Source organism: Protopterus annectens, chromosome 4.part1 (genome assembly GCF_019279795.1).
Source record: "Protopterus annectens isolate FY-2018-M chromosome 4.part1, PAN1.0, whole genome shotgun sequence".
Lineage (NCBI taxonomy): Eukaryota > Metazoa > Chordata > Ceratodontiformes > Protopteridae > Protopterus > Protopterus annectens.
Genome location: NC_056734.1, coordinates 561,721,355 through 561,744,311, shown reverse-complemented (window position 1 = coordinate 561,744,311; position 22,957 = coordinate 561,721,355). Strand labels below are relative to the sequence as shown.

The 22,957-nt window shown below is 42.8% G+C and overlaps 1 protein-coding gene across 1 annotated transcript in view; it reads left to right on the top strand.

Moving 5' to 3' along the window:
- Window positions 1-22,957, top strand: part of LOC122801252 (eukaryotic translation initiation factor 4 gamma 1-like) — a 2,968,223-nt gene that overhangs the window by 2,604,016 nt on the left and 341,250 nt on the right. The window contains exon 26 of the mRNA XM_044070804.1: window positions 21,455-21,536. Within this exon, the coding sequence (XP_043926739.1) occupies window positions 21,455-21,536 (82 nt within the window). The remainder of the gene's footprint in view (window positions 1-21,454; window positions 21,537-22,957) is intronic.

Sequence of the window (22,957 nt, the reverse complement as noted above, 5' to 3'; positions counted from 1 at the left end):
TCTCTGCAGGCTTCAGGGAATCCAAATATATCCATACCTGGACGACTGCCTGATACAAGCGGACAACAAAAACAAGCTAACAGAAGACTTACAAAGAGTCATTTGCTTACTGCAAGCCCTGGGATATACAGTCAATATAAAAAAAATCAAGACTGATACCATCCCAAAGAATAACCTTCTTAGGTGCAGAATTGGACACAGTAAAACAGATGGCATTCCTAACTGCAGAAAAACAAGAACAACTTCCTCTCTACTTCTTGGCATTAACAAAGCAGAACAAACTAACAGCAAGGAAAGTACTGCAGGCCTTGGGCTTCATGGCATCCTGCATAATCCTGGTCCCTCATACCAGACTGCATATGAGAAAGCTACAGTGGTACCTGAAGAATTTATGGTCTCAACACAGGCACAGCCTAGAAACCGAAATACCACTAATCCCATGCCTGAAACAAGAGTTCCTATGGTGGGCTCAGGCATGCCAGTCAAACCCAGGTTTGCCCTTCCACAGCATTCAACCAAGCCAAACCATCACAACGGACGCCTCAGACCTTGGTTGGGGGGCCCACATGCTGGACAAGTGCATACAAGGCTTATGGACTCCAGATCAGCTCCACCTGCACATAAATCAAAAGGAAATGCTCGCAGTAAAACTAGCAATCCAGAATTTCAGACCATTCCTCCAAGAAGGGCAGTTGATGATAAGGACAGACAACACCACAGTCATGTGGTACATAAACAGGGAGGCACTCATTCATACCCTCTATGCCGGATGGCACTGGACCTATGGAATATGGCTCTGAGCTACAACATTCAGTTACAAGCAATTTTTGTACCGGGAAAAGAAAACATCCTAGCAGACATATTAAGCAGAACTACCTCGGATGCTCACAAATGGATGCTACACCCGGACATCTTCAAGGTCATCACAAGGAAATGGGGACTGCCACAAATAGACCTATTCGCATCCCCACTCAATCACCAGCTCAAGAAATTCTGCACAAGGACGTACCACCCACTTGCTTGGAAGGTGGACTCTCTATCCTTCAGTTGGAAAGGCCTGACAGCATATGCATTCCCACCTCTTCCTTTGATGCACAAGGTGCTATTGAAAATCAAAGAGGAACGCCCAAGGATCATTCTGATAGCTCCAGACTGGCCAAGACAACATTGGTACCCATTACTGAGGAGCATGTCTTGGGGAAAATGTGGACACTACCCTGATTCCTTTGCTGTTAACTCAGAGCTGCTACAACACCCTGCATCCAAACCTGAAAACTCTGAAGCTGACTGCCTGGAACATTACATAAGAGCAACTAACCCAGATTTATCCCAAAGGGTTAAAGACATTATCCTTGAGGCCCGCAGACCCTCAACAAGAAGGAACTATGCAGGAAAATGGAAAAGGTTTCTCATTTGGAGTACTGAAAGGGGAAAAGATGTGTCAAAGGTAGACATTGCCAACATCCTGGAGTATTTGGCAGAGCTTTTCCATACAGGCCTGTCCTATTCCTCCATCAAGATACATGCATCAGCTATTTCTGCAGAATACAGCTTCGATCCCCCTGTCTTCTCGCATCCTCTACTCAGGCAGTTTCTGAGAGGAATTAAAAATGTAAAACCTCCTAGGAAACCACCATTACCAGCATGGGACTTGAACTTTGTGCTAGAAAAATTGACACTCCCCCCTTTCGAACCAGCAGCAACAGCAGATCTACAACACCTATCCTGGAAAAAGTACAGTTTTGTACCTACCATAAATGTAGATGTTCGAAGATCCACATTGCTGCAGTCCTTACTTATGGGTAGTCCGCTGTCCTCGGTCGGCCCGAATACCAAAGTATTAGGCTGACATCGGTCATGGGCGCCTAGATCTGACATCAGAGCGTCAGGGTATAAAGGCGCATGACCGACGTCATATCCTCAGTCTTTTCTTGCCCCAGATGTCAGAAGGCCAAACCAGAAAGGCCACAGCCAAAAACAGAATACCTCCCAAAAACATGCCCAACAACAACCATCACCTAAAGCATAGCACCAAGTCTAACTACAGTGGGGAAGGAGGGAGGGAATTGACTGCAGCAATGTGGATCTTGAACATCTACATTTATGGTAGGTACAAAACTGTACTATGTTCTTCATCTCACATTGCTGCAGTCCTTACTTATGGGTAGAATCCCAAAGCAACGGGAAAGGGAGGATGGTAAAAATCATAAAGCATTAGGGGCCGCTAAAATGCCCTGTAAAATTGCAGTGGCAAATCCAGCCCTAGACTTAGAATAAAGAGGAAGGTGGTAATGTTTAGAAAAGGTATGCACTGAACTCCAAGTAGCTGCCTCCAAAATGTCTTTGTAGCTACCCCTTAGAAAGGCCGTAGAAGTAGCAGTAGCCCTAGTGGAATGAGGCCTGATTCCAGCAGGAATCTCCTTACCATGATGGGAATAACAGAAAGAAATACAAAACCCAATCCATTTAGAAATAGTTTGTTTTGAAACAGGTTTACCCTGTGAACCCAAAGCAAAAGAAACAAACAATTGCTGAGACTGTCTGAACTCCTTGGTTCTGCTCAAATAATAACGTAACTGTCTGTGAATATCCAAAGTATGCAAAATTTTCTCCCCTATATTTTGGGGTTTGCATAAAAGTAGGCAAATGAATAGTTTGATTTAAGGCCACACTAGAAACCACCTTAGGCATAAAGGAAGGATTAGTACGTAAAGATACCCTATCCTTATGAAAAATCAGGAAAGGCTCCACTGCCATGAGGGCCTGTAATTCAGAAACCCTTCTTGCAGAGGTAATGGCCAACAAAAAAGCAGTTTTCCATGACAAATACTTTAACTCGGCAGTAGCTGCAGGCTCAAAAGGTTGTAGAGTGAGTTTTTCCAACACAAAATTGAGATCCCAAGCAGGAGTAGGAGCTCTACGTGGGGGTCTTATATTCTTTGCCCCTCTAAGAAATTGCTTAAACCAAGGATGAGAGAATAAAGGAGGGTCACAATCATAGTGAGCAGAAATGGCTGCAGCATGGACCTTTATTGAGGAGAAAGACAAACCCTTGTCCAATAACTCAGTAAGATATTGAAGAGTAACACTTAAATCAGGTTTGGAGACATCTAAGTCCTTTCCTTTGCTCCAAATAAAAAATCTCCTCCATTTATCAGCGTAAACTTTCCTGGTACTAGGCCTCCTGGCCTCCAAAATAACATTCAAAACTTGTTGTGGAAGCTGAGACCCTCCAGAATCTAAAACAGAACATGCCAGGCTGTTAGATGTAGAGACTGAATCTTGACATTGAGGAAGTGACTGTCCTCTTGTGACAAAAGGTGCGGGATCAAAGGCAGAGGCCATGGAGTTTCTCGTACTAAGCTCTTCAGTAGTGGGTACCAGTGTTGTCGAGGCCAATCCGGTGCTATCAAAATCATGGTTGGCTTGTCTTGTCTGGCCTTCAAGAGTACCTTGGGAAGAAGAGGCAGAGGTGGAAAGGCATATACATGCAGATTGTTCCAACTGAATGATAGAGCGTCCACCTTCCAAGCTGTGTGATGAAACATTTTTGTGCAAAACTTTGGCAACTGGTAATTTAGTGGAGAAGCAAACAGATCTATGTCTGGAGTTCCCCATAACATTGTCAACTGTTGAAATACATGAGGATCCAATTTCCACTCGTGAGGATCCACTATTTGTCTGCTCAATACATCTGCTAAGGAGTTCTGTGCTCCTGGTAGAAACCTTGCCTGAAGATTGAGGTGTAGATTGAGAGCAGTTTCCCACAGAATCATCGCTTGCCTGCAAAGAGGGTAAGAATGGGTTCTCCCCTGCTTGTTGATGTACCACATGACAGTAGTGTTGTCTGTTTGAATCAACACCTGCCCTGGGTGAAGTAAATCTTTGAAGGCCATCAATGCAAACTGGACTGCTAACATTTCCTTCAAGTTGATATGCAAATGTTGGAGTTTGACAGGCCACGTGTTTTGCACCCATTTTCCATTGAGGTGTGCTCCCAAGCCTTGTCCGAGGCATCTGTCGTTAGAATCTGACTCGCCTCTGGCCGGGTCACAGAGAGTCCCTTGTTTAGGTGACATTCCTGAGCCCACCACAAAAACTCCTTCCGAATGCAAGGTATTATCTGAATGACAGTGTCTAGATCTTGGCAGTGCTGTGTCCATACATTTTGAGATACCATTGAAGCTTCCTCATATGCAATTTGGCATTGGGAAGCACCAGAATACAAGATGCCATGAACCCCAAGGCTTGAAGGACTGTCCTTGCAGTCAGCCTGGACCGTAGAGACATTTGATGGAAATAGAGAAAGGCTTCTTTGTTTGTCCGGGGTCAAAAGGCCATCTGGGAAGCTGTATTCAGTCTCACACCCAGAAAGCACATGTCCTGAGAGGGTACTAGACTGGACTTTGTTTCGCTCACAGAATACCCTAGGCATCTTAACACTGCCATCACATACTGTAGATGATGAAGAAGTTCGCCCTTTCTTGTGCAATAATCAGGCAATCGTCCAAATAAGGATAAATCTGTATTCCTCTTAGTCTGAAAAATGCTATCACTGGAGCCAGAACCTTTGTGAACACTCTGGGCAGTAGATAAGCCAAAGGGCAATGCAGAGAACTGATAATGTAAATTTCCAGCCAAAACGCAGGTACCTCCTGCAACTGGGCCTGATAGGAACATGAAGGTAAGCCTCTTTGAGATCCAGAGTAACCATCCAGTGATCTTTTCCCAACAGAGGTAAAAGTTGTTGTAAAGTCAGCATCTTGAACTTTGGAATGTCCAGGTAAGTGTTGAGGATAGATAAATCCAAAATTGGTCTCCACGTGTTCCCTTTCTTTGGAACTAGAAACAGGTGGGAATAAAATCCTAGGCCCACTTCTGACAGAGGAACTGGCTGTATAGCTCCTATTTGAAGAAGTAAAGAAAGTTCTCTCACCGCCTCTATCCTTTGCCGAGGAGGACATCTGGCATGCCTTTGAAAGGAGGCATGGTATGGAAATAGAACTTGTAACCTCGGTTTATAATGTCCAATACCCATTTGTCCTGGGTGACTAAATGCCAATTTTGCTTGAAAAGAGCCAACTTTCCTCCCAAAGGAGCTGCCAGGCAAGAAGAATCTGGCAGCTGAAAATGTAGGTCATTGGGCCTGTTTACGAAAGGACTGGCCCCTGCCCTCACCAGCAGATTGAGCAGGCGAACTCCATTGTCTCGGCCTGAAAGTACTCTGAGCTCTGCCCCTACCACGCTTAGATCTACCCCTAGACTGAGAATCAGAAGAAGGGTACGTCCATCCCTTAGTAGGCCAATTTCTACTAAACTTTGGAGGTTGTACCTGCAAAAAATCTTTAACAGTCTGCATAGACTTAGCCTTGTCTTCCATTTTCTTTAAGACTGACTCCACAGGAGGACCAAACAAAACTTCAGACTGTAAAGGGGCATCCAGAATTCTAGACTTAACATGCTCAGACAAATTCTGATCCTTAAGCCAGGCGTGTCTACGAATAACTGAACCAGTGGCAGCCACCCTAGAAGAAGCCTGTAAAGCATCAAAACCACATTGCAAAGAGTGCTTACCCACCTGTTCAGAAACATGCACTAAATCCTGCAATTCTTTACACTCTATGCCCTCTGCCAAAGCATCCACTTTAGACCTTAGCTGAGAAAGGAGGAAATTCTGATACTTCAACATATGAAACTGGCAGTTCAAAGCTCTCATTGCTAAAGTAGAAGAGGTATACACCTTCTTACCCCATCTATCCAAAGCTCTAGCTTCCTTATCCAGAGGAACCGGATTCTTAACAGAGGCTCTAACACCCTTAGGCCCCTGACTAATAGTTTCTGGGTCCACCCTAGGACTCTTATACAGATATTTATGAGCCTCAGGCACCCTGTAATACCTGTCCGGTTTAACTGGGGCAGGAGGCACAGAATCTGGATTAAGGGAAGCTTCCGAAAAAACATCTGAAACAACATCCAAAACCGGAGGTATAGCTAAGGGTCTATGTTGTGGTAAAAACAAGAACTCCCTAAGTCTCTTCCGTGAATCAGAGTAATCCTGTCCCTCCCACTGAAAATGCTCCCTCATGGAATGCAGAGTTTCTGAAAATGAAAAATCCTCTGGAGGAGAAGCAGAAGGAGTGGAATCCTCTGCATCAGAATCAGAATAAGGAGGGAAATCTTGAATGTCTTCAGCAGAAGACTCTGAATCATCTGAGGCCTGCTCCAAACTTTCCAACTCTGGCTCCATCCTGGGCCTTTTATCAGGAGGGGGCATAGAACCTCTAATTAAAGTAATCAAATCCTCTGCCATTTTAAGCATGTGCTTTTTAGGCACAGACCCTGAAGAACCAGAACTGACACCAGAGGAAGGCAAGACAGACCTGCCCTTAGAAGGAGCCTTAGAAACAGTAGCAGAAGGCCTAACCACCTTAGGCATAGAAGGGATAATAATAACCTGCGAGGCCCCTTCAGCCTGACCTGCCTCCTGAGAGGCCACATCCTGTAAAATCAAAGTTTCCCCCTGGGACTCAACAGAAACGTCAGCCGGATCCACCTGTTCAGCTGTAGCTTCTAAAGGTCCGGCGTCCGAAACGGACGAATCATCCTGCCTAGGCTTTAAAGATTTGTCTTTGCGCTTCTTAGTAGAAGCAGGCGTCGGAACATCCGACGGCATATTATAATTACACCTCTTGCCAAAGACTAACCTAGCGCAATCTAACCTCCGTTTTATAGTGCGCTTATTAAACCTAGCACAAAACCGACACCTGACTACGTCGTGTTCCGGTCCCAAACAAGGAATACAAAGCGAGTGGTAATCCCTATGCGGCATCTGTTTCCCACAAGAAATACAATTATTCACTTTTTCTGACATCCGGTAAGTAACTGAGGCAAGAAAAAACAAAAATATTCCCCAACGGGGTACTTAGCCCAACTTGGTATCGGTCTGAAACTCCCAAAACAAAAAATTTCAGAACGCCGAACGGCACTTGCAACGCTGCTTCTGCATCGGACCATGCGGCAAAAAAGACTGAGGATATGACGTCGGTCATGCGCCTTTATACCCTGACGCTCTGATGTCAGATCTAGGCGCCCATGACCGACGTCAGCCTAATACTTTGGTATTCGGGCCGACCGAGGACAGCGGACTACCCATAAGTAAGGACTGCAGCAATGTGAGATGAAGAACATCTGCTTTTCTGCTGGCAATTACCTCAGCAAGAAGGGTTTCTGAGCTACAGGCTTTAATGGCAGTGCAACCCTTCCTAATCTTCCATCAAGATAGTGTCCATGAGAACAAATCCTACATTTATGCCTAAGGTGGTATCCAGAGTGTCTTTAAACCAGGCTATCCACCTACCTACCTTCTTCCCCAATCCACAGAACAGGGGGGAAAGACTGCTGCATACTTTGGATGTACATAGACAGTTGCGCTACTACCTGGACAGAACCAAGGGCAATAGAAAAACTGGCCAGCTTCTGGTAGCATATGCAACAGGAAGGGAAGGAAAAGCAATTTCAAAACAGACAATCTCCAAGTGGATAGGAAATTGCATCAGATTCTGTTACTCCTACCATGGAAAGCAAACTCCACAGAACATAAGGCCTCATTCTACAAGGGCTACAGCCACTACCACAGCTTTCTTACGAGGAGTGGCTACCAAGGACATTATAGAGGCTGCTACTTGGACCTCCGTGCATACATTTGCCAAGCATTATAACTTACCTTTATACTCTAGATCCCGAGCAGGGTTTGCCACTGCTGTTTTGCAAGGGATCCTAACTACACCATAATTTCTTCTTCCTCCTCCCCTAGTTTGGCTATGGTATTCTACCCATTTGTAAGGACTGCAGATGCATCCTTGAAGGACATAGTACAGTTTTGTACCTACCATAAATGTAGATGTCCGAACAGGAATGCATCTGTAGTCAGGATTACCCACCCTCCTTCCCCTCTGTGGTATTCCTAGGCTATTTGCCCATCTAATAGCTAGCTGGGGGGGATCTCTTATGGTGTATTTGTTTGTATATATGTACATACATGCTTATTTTTTGTTTGCCTTCTACTATTTGGAAACATTGGCATTTATCCAAAATTTAGCTATCCAAGAGGGCAACTGGCATCTGGGGCAAGAAACACTGAGGAAAATGGCGTCGGCTGATGCCTTTATACCCGAAGAACTGCAGCTATGACGTCGGGTGAAGTGCGACACCAGCCGAGGCCAGACCCAGACTTTGGAATCCGGCCGACCGAAGGGCTGCCTGACGACAGGACAACCCATTTGTAAGGACTGCAGATGCATTCCTGTTCGGACATCTACATTTATGGTAGGTACAAAACTGTACTTTGCCTTTCTCAGAGGCCTAGGCAAGACATTGATTAGGAATCTTCTGAACAGGATTCTATTTCTTTTGACTCCTCTATTGAACAGGATTTTGTCTATACCTACTTATGAGGTCTCTAATGCAGAAGATTCCATTCCTTTTGCTTCTCCCCCTGAGGATTTTTCTTTTGGGAAAACTTTACATACCTTATGGAAACATTTCCACTGGGAAAGTCAGGATTTCTCTGAATCAAAAAAGTGACTTAGGGATTTTCTTCTACTTCCTCAACATAGGCCTTTGACTATACCTCCTGTCCTAGACATTGTTGATTATGTTTTTTCAGAATCTAGTATGGCTTCTGATTCTCTGCCTCCGGCTCCTTGTAAGCCAGACCAATACTACAGGGTTCTTGACTCCCACAAATTCCCTTTCAAAAATCCTATTGCAGATCCTGAAACCATTTCTCAGGGTCCCAAGGGCATTAAGGCCTCTACTGCTAAAAATCCTACCCCTTTTGATAGAGATTCCAGGGCGCTGGATAGATGGGATAAGAAGGTTTACACTTCTGCAACCTTGGCAATCAGGGCTTTAAACTGCCAATTTCATATGCTTAAATACCATGGGACTGGTTAAACAGAAAATGATTTTAATTTCTGACACTGTGGATAATAGATTTACAGGTTTTATTGCATTCAGCTGACCAAGTTGGAAAACATATTTTGCAATGTGGTTTTGATTCTTTGGAGGCCTCTTGCAGGGCTGCTGTAACTGGGTCTGTGCTAAGAAGGGATGCTTGGCTCCAACAGCAAAATCATCATGTTAAAGCAAAATTGTTGGATGCTGCTTTACAACAGGACCGTCTGGTAATAAGGCTGAAGAAGTTTTAAAAAAGATGGAAGATAAAGCTAAATCTACGCAAACTGTGAAAGATTTCTTACAAGTGCAACCTGCAAGATTTAGTAGGCACTGGCCTACTAAGAACTGGTCCTTTCCAGTTCCTTCGAGAGCCACTCAAGTCAAACCCAGACGTTCCAAAGGCTCCAGGTTTCAGTCACAAGGGACTTTTACAACAAAACAATGGGGTGCCTCCTCTTCCAAATCTGGAAACAACAAAGCACCTCCCTATGGTAAGCAGTCTCAATGACTTCCCTCTACACTTGCCAAGCACTTACCTTTCAGTCGCCCCTTTGGGGAGAAAACTGGCAGTTCATGTAAGAAACTGGCAACTTATAACCAGGACAAGTGGGTTTTAAATATAGTATCCCAGGGATACAGATTTTATTTCCACACATTGCCAATCCCAAATGGATGTCCAGACCTGTCCCCAAATCAATGGGCAGAGGCCCAGAAACAAGTGCTGTGTCTCATGAACATGGGAGCTATTCAACCAGTCCCAGAAGAGGAAAAGGGACAAGGTTTCTACTCTACTTTTCCTAGTACCCAAAAAAGACATCATGGCATCCAATTCTGGACTTAACTCATTTCTGGACATTCCAAAATTCAAGATGCTGACTCAGCAGTTGCTTGGCAAAGATGTCTGGTTGGTAACTCTAGACTTGATGCTTACCTGCATATCCCAATTAGGGATGTGGCTTTGATTCCTTGGAGGCCTCTTGCAGGGCTGCTGTAACTGGATATGTGATAAGAAGGCATGCTTGGCTCAAGGAGCAAAATCTGCCTGACCATGTTAAAGCAAAATTGTTCGATGATCCTTTATAACAGGGCAGTCTATTTGGCAATAAGTCAGAAGAAGCTTTGAAAAAGGTGGAAGATAAAGCTAAATCTATGCAAACTGTAAAAGATTTCCTACAAGTGCAGCCACCAGGTTCAGTAGGCACTGGCCTACTAAGAAATGGTCCTTTTCAGTACCCACCAGAGCCACTCAGGTCAAACCCAGACTTTCCAAAGGCTCCAGGTTTCAGTCACAAGGAATTTACAGAACAAAGCAGTGATGTGCCTCCACCTCCAAATCTGGAAGTAACAAGGCACCTTCCTATGGTAAACGGTCTCAGTGACTTTCCACTGCAATTACCAAGCACTTATCTTTTGGCCGCCCCTTTGGGGGGAAAACTGGCACTTCATGCACAAAAATTTCCACACGTTGCCAATTCCAGACGGTTGGCCAAATTTGCCTCCAAATCAGTGGGCGGAGGCCCAGAAACAAGTTATGTCCCTCATGAATATGAGGGCTATTCAACCAGAAAAGGAAACGGGACAAGGCTTTTATTCAAGACTTTTCCTGGTACCCAGAAAAGACAAATCATGGCGTCCAATTCTGGGCTTTTCCATTCTAAATACATTTCTGGACATTCCAAAATTCAATGCTAGGCAAGGATGCCTGGTTGGTAACGCTAGACTTAAGATGCCTACCTGCATATCCCTATCAGGGAATCTTGCAGAAGATACCTCCGCTTCAAAGCAGGCTATTTGCATTACCAGTTCTCTGCACTGCCCTTTGGCTTATCTACTGCGCCCAGGGACTTCACAAAGTGCCTGGCTCCAGTAATTGCATTTTGCAGGCAAAGAAATATCAAATATATCCATACCTGGACGATTGTCTAATTCAGGCAGAAAACAGGGACATTCTTCAAAAACATCTGGCGTCTAACTTGTCTAGGGTACACCATAAACAAAAATAAATCACAACTGGTACAGTCTCAAAAAAATTACATTCCTGGGTGCAAGCTTGAATACAACTGCCCAGATGGCTTACCTTGCGCCAGGAAAGCAAATTCATTTGGTGACTTCATACAGGTGGCCACAAAAACCCTGCTTATCTGCAAGACAAATTCTGCAAGCCTTGGTGTTCATGGTTTCCTGCATTTTTCTAGTTCCATATGCAAGACTGCATATGAGGAAACTTCAGTGGTACTTAGAGAGTTTATGGAGTTTAACATTGTCACAGCCTGAAAACAATGATTCCTATCATACCTTGCCTGCAACTAGAATTCCTATAGTGGGCAGAGGCCTGCCACCAAAACAAGGGGCTGCCATTCACTCCACCCCCTGCCGCCCAAACCATAACTACAGATGCATCAGACTATGCTTGGGGGGCTCATCTGGCAGGGAAGTGCATTCAGGGCAAATGGAGCCCAAATCAAATGCACCTTCATGTCAATCAAAAGGAGATGCTAGCTGTACAGAATCCACTGACAGCCTTCAAGGACTAACTTCATCCAGGACAATTAATGATGGACAACACAGTTATGTGGTAAATAAACAGGCAGGGGGGTACACACTCCTACCCCCTTTGCAGACTAGCCATGGCATTGTGGAACACGGCCTTGACCTATCACATTCAACTACAAGCTCAATTCCTGCCAGGAAAGCTGAATACTCTGGCAGACGAACTAAGCAGAAATCTCATGGACCCACACAAATGGAAACTGGAACCACAGATTTTCAACATGTTGAGACACAAATGGGGTGTCCAGACATAGTTCTGGAGTGGGGCAAAAAGAACAATCAGCTGGACAAATTCTGCACAAGAACTCATCACAAAAAAGCCTGGAAAGTGGATGCTCTATCATTCAGTCTATGCCTTTCTCCCTCTGCTCTCCAAAGTTCTACTAAAAGTCAAACAGGACAAGCCAAAAATGATTTTGATTGCTCCAGACTGGCCTCGCCAACACTGGTACCCACTCCTGTGCAATGTCACACCTTCCACAGTGGCACCTGCCTCAGACACCTTACTTACTGTCTCAGCAGAACAACCAAATTTTGCACACTCTGCTCCAAACTTTGAATCTTGCAGCATGGCTAATCACCTAAATTCACCCTTGGCATCCCTCAGCAAACCTGTGATGGATGTCATTTTGGAGGCAAAAAGGCCTAGTACTAGAAAATCTTATGCTGACAAATGGAAAAGATTCTGTGCCTGGAATCAATCACAAGGGGATAAGCACAACAGTGTCCAATATTCCTCAGATTTTACAATATTTAACTGAGATTCTTCACAAGGACCTGTCCTTTACTTCCATAAAAATCCATGCCTCAGCCATTTCAGCTCATTACAGCACAGACCCTCCCCTCTTCTCCTATCCTCTGCTAAAGCAGTATCTCAGAGGGGCCAAAAACTTAGTACCACCCAGCAGAGCTCCAACCCCTGCGTGGGATCTCAATTTTGTATTGGAATAACTCACTCTCCCTCCTTTCAAGCCAGCTGCTACTGCAGAATTAAAATTTCTTTCCTGGAAAACAGCTTTCCTTTTAGCAGTCACTTCAGCTAGAAGGATTTCCGAATTAAAGGCTCTTATGGCAGTGGAGCCTTTCATTATTTTTCATGCGGGCAGGGTGTCTCTCGGGACCAATCCATCCTTCATGCCTAAGGTGGTATCCAGTGTGGCTCTTAATCAGACCATTCATTTGCCAACTTTCTTTCCCAATCCACAGAACAGGGGGGAATGGATTATACATTCATTGGATGTACACAGACAACTTGGATTTTACTTAAACAGGACAAAATCTCAAAGAAAATCTGAACTACTGGTGGCATTTGCTGCAGGGGTAGAGGGAAAGGCTATTTCAAAGCAGACTATTTCCAATTGGATAAGCCATTGTATTCGTTTCTGCTATATGCACCATGGTAAAGCTATCCTTCAGGGGATCATATCTCATTACACCAGGGCTGCATCTTACTTCTACAGCCTTTCTCAGAGGGTTTCCTACCAGAGGCATTCTAGAAGCTGCTACCTGGAGCTCAGTTCATAAGTTCACCAAACATTATTTACCTTTCTTCTCTAAATCCAGAGCTGGCTTTGCCTTTGCTCTCCTGCAGGGCGTTATAGCTGGTCCAAATGTTGTATAAATCCATCCCTCCCAACCATAGCTTTGGGAATCTACCCAAATGTAATGACTGCAGCAGTGAAACATGAAGATCATAGTACAGTTGTGTACACTTACCATAAATGTAGATGTTTGAGTGTATTCACTGTTGCAGTCCTGGTTACCCTCCCTCCAACCCCCCTGTTTTTTTCTCTTACTATACCTATTCTTTTCTTTACTATGCTTAAAAGCCTTTTTGGTGTATTTGCTTTTGTTTGGAGGTATATTTTTGTGTTTTTAATTACTTAAATATTTGGCTCCCCATTTGGGGACACCTGACATCTGGGGCAAGAAAAACTGATGTAATGGCATCGACTGCATGTTTTATACCCCTGATGACCTGACGTCATGGAAGAAGGGACAGCAACCAACGCAGGACCCAAGACTTTGTTAATCAGGCTGACTGAGGGCAACCTGACAGCAGATTACCCAAATGTAATGACTGCAACAGTGCATACACTTGCACATCTACATTTATGGTAAGTGTACACAACTGTACTTTCCTCCCTAACCCAGTTCAAGTGCAACCTGGACAATTGAATGGGGAACTGGAAATCCATCCCTGGTTTGGCACCTATGTCTCTAATGCAAACAGGTAACCTGTAAATGGTTCATCATCTAGGCCCATGCTTACACTTATCAAGGCTATCAGAACTTGTTGGAGATTTAGGATGCATGGCTGGGCTCAAAAAGGCCCTTGGGGTCGTTAGCCTAATAAACACCTATGAACCTATTTCCGATTTCTTTGCATAATTGTTTCCTTAGTGTGAGCAAAGAACTGATGTTCATATTTTTGTTCAGCATACAAACTCTTGTTGAAAACTGACACCCCCACCTCTGGCCCTGTAATCAAGAAGCCTCATTCCTAACCACTAGCACCAGTCAGGGACGTACATTGAGAGGATGACAGATACACACAGTATTTCCAGATACAGCTCACTTCATCTACTGCAGTTTCCCTTAAGAGATCTCACAGACTGGGCCTAGCTTCTTCCTCTTTCACCAGATCCCCCCAATAAGACTCACCACTGGCACAGCTATAGAGTTGAGATTTCAGCTGAGTAACCAAGCCAAGACTTCCAAGGCAAATCCTGGAAGTCATTAAACAAAAAATTTCCAAGACAATACAGTGGTTCTCTAGTTCTAGACATTGTGTCTGTTACTGCACTGAAACTGAAAAATAATATCCTTTTATTACGTGGCCATAAAGTAATTTTATTTCAGCTATTTTTAATTTAACCTGTGGTGCTCCAGTTTCCATTGTTAAAATATATTTATTATTTATTTTATTTTACATGTGTTGACCGGGCTAGTCTAACTGGATACATGCCCATTTTCAGTAGAGGCCTGGGGAGAAAAGCTCCAAGCATTGCAGTGAGTAAAAATTACAATATATAGTAATAGTCAAGTGGATTACAGTACATTAGCTACATAGTACATTAGCTAGGTAGGTCAGAACAAACATTTACAGAGTAATTTAGTAGGTTTAAGCTAAGATTAAATACAGAGAACCAAAAACATGAAGTTAAAGAATATTTTTTTTTTTTTTTTTTTTTTTTTTAAGTACTACAGATAGGTGAGATAAAACAGAAGAGTAGAAAAGTATAGAGAGAGCAGGAGGTGAAAGAGATATCAGTCCGGGTTAGAGCAGGGACACAGCCAATGAGTTGTAAGATATTCTTTCAGATGCTTTTTAAACAGAATAGTGGAAACAAGGGAGGAAAGTTCAGTAGGAAGCTGGTTCCAGATTTTCCCTACTGTGTTGGTGAAAAGTGAGTCTCCTGCCTTGTTTGATTTAATAGTGGAAACTAGAAGCTTATTGGATGAGCGTAGTATAGCAAGATTTTTGTAGGGTGAAATCAGGTTAGTGAGGATAAGGGGTATTTTTAGGGTGGTAAAGGATTTTTTGGGTGATAATTTGTTGATAAAGTAGTTGGTTCTGCAGTTCTAGCCATCCCAGTTGTTTTAGGTTAAGACAGTGGAGAGTTCTAAAGCTGGTGCCAGTGGCAAATTTGGCTATGTTATAAACTGGTGGAAAGTTTGGTAAGGTTGTTTTTTGATAGATTGGTACATATTGCCGAAGCATAGAACAGGGTAGACATAAGTTGGGTCTGGGCAATAGTTATTCTGGCTGAAGGGGAAAGGAAGGGTTTGATTCTGTAAAGAGTGCCTAGTGTTTTGTTGACTGACTTTATAGTAGAGTTAATGTGATAATCAAAAGTAAGGTTATTATCAGTTGTTACTCCTAGAAGACGGGTTGAAGTATCTGGGGATATGTTAGTTGCATTGTTGGAGGTTATTGTGAAGTGCAGTTGAGGTGATTTATGAGTTGGAGCAAAGAGCATTAACTTTGTTTTTTTGGGGGTTCAGGAGGAGGCAGTGTTGCATGAACCAATTTTCAACACTGCTAAATACTGTTTGGGTGAGACTGGAGAGAGGTTATGGACTTAGCTGAACAAATTAAAGTGGAGTCATCTGCATATTGTATGCAGGTGGCCTGAGGAATTTTGGTATGCAGGTCATTGATAAACAATGAGAAGAGTAGAGGTCCTAAAATAAAGCCTTGGGGTACTCCAGTGTTCACAGGAAGGGATTTGGAAAGGTTATTATCCCACAATACTGCTTGTCTGTTTTCCAGATAGGATTAAAACCAATTTAATACTTGTGGGTCAAGATATTTGGCTTTTAGAATGTCTATAAGGATATTATGGTTGACCATGTCAAAGGCTTTTGAAAGGTCAATAAATAATGCAGAGGAAAAAGTGTTATTGTTAAGATTTTTGTTTATGGAGTCAGAAGAAGATAGAAGGGCAGTTTTGCTATGGAAAGGCCTAAAGCCATGTTGGCAGTTGGCAAGTAGATTATTTTGGAGAAGGTGGTTAAGTAGTTGTCTGTGTATGCATTTTTCCATTATCTTAGCAATTGGAGACAGTAAGGCGATAGGCTGAGAGTTGGAGAGTTCAGTAGATATATACATCTAAACAGTTACAGTAGTTACAGGTACATTTCTGTTCTAATCCAGTAGGGTACACTGTGGTTGCATTTTTAAGCTCAGTACTTTATAAACGCTTTTCAGCACACACTTCGGTACCACCAGTTTGATATACACATAACATAAAGTTTTAATACATTTGCACAAGCATATGTATCATGTTGATATTCACAAATGACATATAATTATTTACAAAATTCCAGATAGGTGGGCTGGCAGCATCTCCTTTCATGACACACAATATGCATTTCCTTTTACACACCTTTGAGAAACTGTCTTGTCATGCATAGATTCTGCAGAAAAGACCTTGCTCACTACTGTGCTTATAACTGCATGTACCACACAAGCTTTGAAGCTCAGCGTTTCCGGACTTTTGCTCATCGTATAATTCTTATCTTTTACATTTAGAACATTTTGATATAGTTCTTCACATCCGTTGCATTAAGCACATTGTTGCTTACTCTCTAACATTTTATTTGACTTTATATCTTACAAGCGTGCATTTTTTTCATGTAATTATTCTCTGTATTTCGGGCGACGCAGTGGTTAGCGTGGTCTCACAGCAATGTTGATTCTCTGCTGGGATGCCTTCTGTGCAGAGTCTGCATGCCTTCCCTGCTTCTCATGGGCTTCATCCAGGTGATCAGTTTCCTCCCACATTGCAAAGACGTGCAGTAGGTGTATTGGATAATCTAAATTGGCCCTTGGTGTGTGCAAGTGTGCCCTCAGAAGAGGGTCACTGGGCTTAGCCACCTGACCCAGTACAACCGTAGCATGGAAAGTGCTCATATCCAGTGTGCCAAATGGCAAGGACAGGGCAAGAGTGAGTGTATTATTACATTAGCCCTCCATGCATGCACAACTTGTAATATTTTTTTGCCTGTATTTGTCATAGCCTGCTTGTTTGATATTTTCTTATACCACAGACTTTCTGTTGTAGAGACCCTGCAGTTCTATACTTAAGAGTCTTGTAGCTTCATTCGTCAGCTCCGTAACATAATCTTCTGTAGCTTTTAAACGAGCTTTGTGCTCTTGTAAAGAAGAAACAAAGTAACTTTTCTATGCTAACATTAGTTATCAGTTTTTCTCTTATTGCTGTTTGTTTCCTTTTCAAGAAATGTAGAAGTATTAGCTGTCAGGCTTCTTCCTCAGTGTTGTGTAGAAATGTGACATTGTATGGCCTTGTTTCTCTGGTATTGTTGTTGTGTCTTTCGGCTTTTCCCAGTTAGGGATCGCCACAGCAGAACTCCGGTCTGCTAAAGACTGGCAGTAGATTTTTACGTGCCTGGTTGCCAGCCCTGACGCACAAACTTCAACGAAGGTACGCCCATTCACACATCTCCACGCAGAAGACTCTCTAGCTCAGAATTGAACCGGACAGCGTCTTACTGTGAGGGCGACAACACTATCGCAGCACCACCACCGCAGTTATGCCTTCTTATTTCTGTGATATTCCACTTGCATTGAAAAATGAATTGTGTGTCTTGTCAGTTGTCAAGGTTATTGAGCAACTGAAATTTTCTTCAATGTGGGATGACTTGGCTGCTGAATGAAACGGTGAACCATTTCACATTTACTCAAACTGTCATATTAATGATGCCTGAGACAGCCTGAGAAACGAGAAACAGTTTTTGGCAGACTTGGACAAAGCAAGATGCATGGTGTGGAGTTTAAATTTTTATTTATTTTTTTATGAAGTGATACTGTGCTATGATGACTGTGCATTTTCTATTAACTTATGGACAGCTAACCTGCAGGAGTGTAACTTTTTTTTTCTTGTACAGTTGAATAACTTGGGGGGGGGGGGGGGGGTTGCATGTTATTTTGTACAGCAGTGAGCTGAAGTACATTTTTTGTTACTTTTGTCACAGTATGACATCTTAGGTGTGTATAGTAAGGAATTATAGTAGAATATAATACTACAGTAAAATATAATTGATAAAAATTATAATATAATAAACATCTCTTCCTCACCTGTCCTTCCTCTTGCTAACCACTTCATTTACTTCTCTTCTTCCCTACTTAGAACATAAAGAACTCTAATTTACACTCCTGAGAAATTTGATTTTATACTTATGAAACTTACTTTTTCTCAAAACTATATTGTGCATTTTATCATTTAAGTCTGTATTTGAGAATTTATCTCTTATTACTATTTAAAACTTGTTCTTTGGAGATTTTTCTCCCCAGGCCTCCGCTGAAAAAGGCGCAAGCTCAGACTGACAGAGTCAATAAATGTGAAATAAGTAATGTGTCAATTTAATATGTTCATGTATGTGGGGGAAGGTTGCACTAATGTTTCTAGCAGAAGCAAACTGAAATGCATTACTGTAGCTCTCTATTTGATCAGTCAAACATCAGAGGTGTCCACAGTTAAAAATTGGTTGAAACAAAGGCAGTCTTAACTGACCCCTGTTGCCATTTGATCTGGCTTGACAGAGTTGCTGTATGTTTGTAAACAAATTTGGAAGGTTACTGTGGTGATTTTTTTTAATTTAATCACAGCTGGGCATTTTTGAGGTATGTATAGTCGTGACTATAATCGGTGGATACTGAAGCAGTCTGCAGTTGAAAGTGCCCGACTCCTTGCTGCTGTTTACATTTAAACAGTCACAGTATCGCAGAGTTGATGTGTTTAAGTGAAACAGGTTGAAATACATTGCCTTGGCTATTTTTTTCTGATCATAATCAGGCATTTGAGGTGTGTGCCATTAGTGACTATATCCACATCATGTGTCTGAAATTAGTTTTCAAAGTAGTTCTTAACATGTATCCTGAAGAGGAAGACTGTTACGAAAAATGGTGAGCAAGCTGAAAACCCCACTTCAGTTTACTCTACTTGTTCATTTGCTTCTTGCTGCTCCCTCCCCCCATTGCTTTGAAGTCATTGGCCACCACTGCCTCCTGCTGATTTAAGGTGTTGACGCATCTGAATGAGTAGGGTAGAAGGGGCTTATTCTCCCCTATCCCACACCTCATCTTTTTGCTTTTCTTTCCTACTAGGTGATATGGGCCCGGGCTTGCAATGAGGCAATCACTTTTGATAACTGTTTACATCAGGTGAAGTGAGTATATTGGTGTAGATTGTGAACTGCTGCTCCAGCCTTGTCCTGGAGCTCAGCATAAGGAAATCTGTCTGGTATCATCTGGAAGTTGTGGAATTGTTTGCCCCTTGTTAGAAGAGGGGTACAGCAGTGTTGTATAGCATTAAGAAAAGGGGGGATTAATGGTTTGGGCACACTTTCTTCCTGTGACAGGAAGCATTCTTGTACACTTCAACCATTTGCTGTTCACTGTCTCATTGCAGAAGACTGTAATGCATCTCGTGTGTTGCTTGTGTGGATTTAGGGTGTGTGATCTCTGTACTAGAAACTAGCCTTGTACCAATTAAGTTGGTGATACTTGGCTTGAATGAAGGTTATTTCCATTGTTAAACTTGGCTCCTACTGTTTGACCTTTTAGCATTCGAAAGTGATGGACATTATTTTGGAAGTCCTTTGATCATCAGATGCACTTTATGTGGAAGAGGTGATGAAATGCTCTGCCCTTCATTCAGTATGTAAGAAATCCTGATTAATCTTGGCCATTTGTATGATGTGTCTTTTCCATGGGCATGCTGCATACTTCATGCTTCTGATGCATTTGCACATCATAGCATGCACCTTTGCAGACTCCGTCCTTCACTGGGACTTTTTTCCATTCAGACTGTGTGGTTCATCAGCACTGAAGTTGATCTTTGGCGGCTGCTTTTCAAGTTGGCAGTAACTCTTGCTTCCAGGATGCATTTTCTCGACTGTATTTGCTCTTTCAGAAAGTTTGGGTGTGGCATAGAACTTGCTCCTTATCTTGCAGCATTCTATTTATCTGTTTCTTTGTATGGTTAAAGCCAGGCCATCAATGGCTCTTCATATCTTAGATGAACACTACAAACTGAGGCTGTTCATTAAAGCTATGTGCAAGTTCAGGAAGATAGATTCATCTCTTGTACTCCAGCTTGAGTGAGGTGGCAAAGTATGCTTTTTTCCAGGTGGCTTGACAACAGCAGTCTCTTGCCTTTGGTGAAAGAACAGTCTGTTGGAAATTGCAATTCTCAAGGATTAGACTAAGGGAATTGCATGTGTTTGCACACTGATTGCCCTGACCGTGTGCTAAAAGCAGCTCTCAAGATCCAGTGCATGTATGTTTGCTGAGCAGTGACTGACTATTCAGCACTGTGCATACTGTAAGAGGACACAATGTCTTTTTGTTTCCCCTGCACACATCACTGTAACTGCAAGGGTTTGGTGGAATTGCAGCCAACATTTGTGTAGCAGGTCACTATATTTAGCTTTCAAAGACCTGCTTCCTTTGCATGCTTTGGAGTAGTGTGTTGTGGCATCTTGTTCTATGATCAATTTATCATTGGTTCAGGGCTTCACTTATTGCTTGCACTGTGATTCCAGGGTGTCAGATCTCCTTCAGGAAATGTCTTTGCTTCAGGGTGCAGCTTCTCAGCCCTTACATTTTGGCCTTTCCCCAGTTCTAACATCACAAGGAGGTTTTAAACTTTGATTTGTTTTCTTTCTATCCCTTGCCCGCTAGAAAATGCATTTGAAGTAAGGTTTTCCAGATGCCCCTCACCTACGCAGTGGAGCTTTAAGGCGATCATAATCCTCCTGTGCATTCCCTCTTGCCTCATTGGCTTCTCCATACAGGTTCTCTGCATGGATTTTCCTTTGTCATTAAGGTCTAGTTGTGCCTTGCTCTTTCTGTTTGGGCTTGCTTAGTTACATAGAGTCTTAACTAGGTAGCACAGGTGCCAAATATGCTCTCCTAGTCATCTGAGAAGCTGCCATCCTGGGCATGAGAACTGAAAAAAATGTCAGGTTCCCCCAAGTTGGAGATCTAAAAAGAAGTCCCAGTTGCATATTGTAGAAAGTTTCCTTACAAATTAGTTGAAGTGATTTTAGGTATATAGTGATCAGCATATTTTAACACCAAGGACCAAGACTGTGAGGTGCCAGTGAGCTGTCATACTGTAATTTGTCATTCATCTGCTTGTCTTTGGCTCAGAGCAAATCACTTAACCAGGCTAGTGCTGTGGGGTTATCTTTGGAAAAGAATGTTACCTTGTATCTTTTTACGTAGTTAAAATCAGTCCAGTTGTGGAAGAAATCCAAATTAGAACCATTTGCTATATCTTGTGATGTCTTTGTATCATACATCAGTTAGAAGTGTTTAGTGCACCTGTTGAATACATTAATTTTGGGAAGTTTAAAATTTATTTTTTTGTGAAGACGGTACATTTTGAATTAATACCTTGATTTTCATTTGCAGGGAGGTTGCAAAGCCACTAGTGTCTATTGGGAAGGCTGCAGTTTTGCTGGTTGAAGTTTTGAGTTTACTTTGTAAAGGAATGGTAAGACTTTTAACTTCTATCTGATCACTTATTTTAAATGTGTGCATGTGCTGAATTTGAGTGTGAAATTGAAGAGAAGAGCATCAGGATCATGGTCTTTATGCAGTGCATTACTTTGCCCTTGATTTCTAGTTGTGAGATTGATAACCAGGAATCACTATTGCAGTTTGATTCATAATCCATGGGACTTATCCATGGGCTTTGAGTATGCCTGTCTTTTCGGACTTGGTGCTTTACAGACATCCTCACATTAGAGCTGGACTCCTTCCCTAGCCCAAGGTATTAGTGTGACATATCTCCAAAAGTAGACCATGACCCATACCATTCTTTAGTTTTTTTTTTTTTTCTACCAAAAGCTTACTATCAGTACATGTCAATCCATATCACTGTTGTAGTATCCTTCACCTAAGGGATGTTCTGCCAACAATAGCCATATAGGGCATAAAGGTAATGAACGGATGCAGATACTCAGAAATTTGCTGTCAGTCCAAATGGCCATTGTTGTACATTGGTCTGAATATCCTTTTGCTGTGCTGGTTACCAAGCTGTGTTTTTTGATAAGTGCCCTGCTTGAGGTTTCTTCTATTTCTTGTAGTTAGTGTTCTTATCAAGAAAGGGAAAGTTTGTGTCCAGAGGCAGATTCACCATAAAGACCGTCATGACTAGTGTGTTTTTTGTTTGGGTGCTTCCCACAATCATACACAGTGCTCTATCCCCAAGGCATTTGTGCCAAAGACCGTACATTGTTGTTTCTCTTCCTTGTCCATTTACCTGAAGAACCAGTGTATTTAAGTTGTTGGCTCAGGGTGCTATGGTGGAATCCTCCTGCCCTGAGGGCCAGCTGCCTGCCAAGAAGGTGGCAAAGGAAAAAAAACTTGGGTTTGATCTGGCTTCTGTCCAGTCTAATACCCCCCCCCCCTGTCTCTCTTGTGGGTGTTGAAAGCCTGGAGGACCATCTGGTTGTGGCTTCAGATTTTTGAGCCGCAACTCCTTTGGAATATCTGTACCTGGCACTGAGGGGTGACCTTGGCTGATTGTCTGAAGAACCGAGGGTGTTCCCTCAGAGCTAAGTGAGAGAGGAGATTCCTACTACTATTAGAGTCACGTCAGGGGTTCTGACCCTTTGAGGAGTTTCATGTGGACATCCTGCAGAAAGGGGGGGGGGGGGTTCTCCTGTTGAGGATCATAAATGTGAATGGCAGGATTTCATACAGGGTTTATTTTACAGCAAGGGTCTCTTTGCTTGCTCCTCCTTGGTCTTCTACTCCATTGTAGAGGTCTAGGGAATTGGATACCTCAGATGAGGATCTGGACACGGGTTGGGGGAGGTTTGATCCTTGCCTTATTCTTCCCAAATCCCTTCCCCCTTGGGCTACTGTTCAGAGGAGGAGGAAGGCTCCGTAAGTCCACATCTCCCTTTG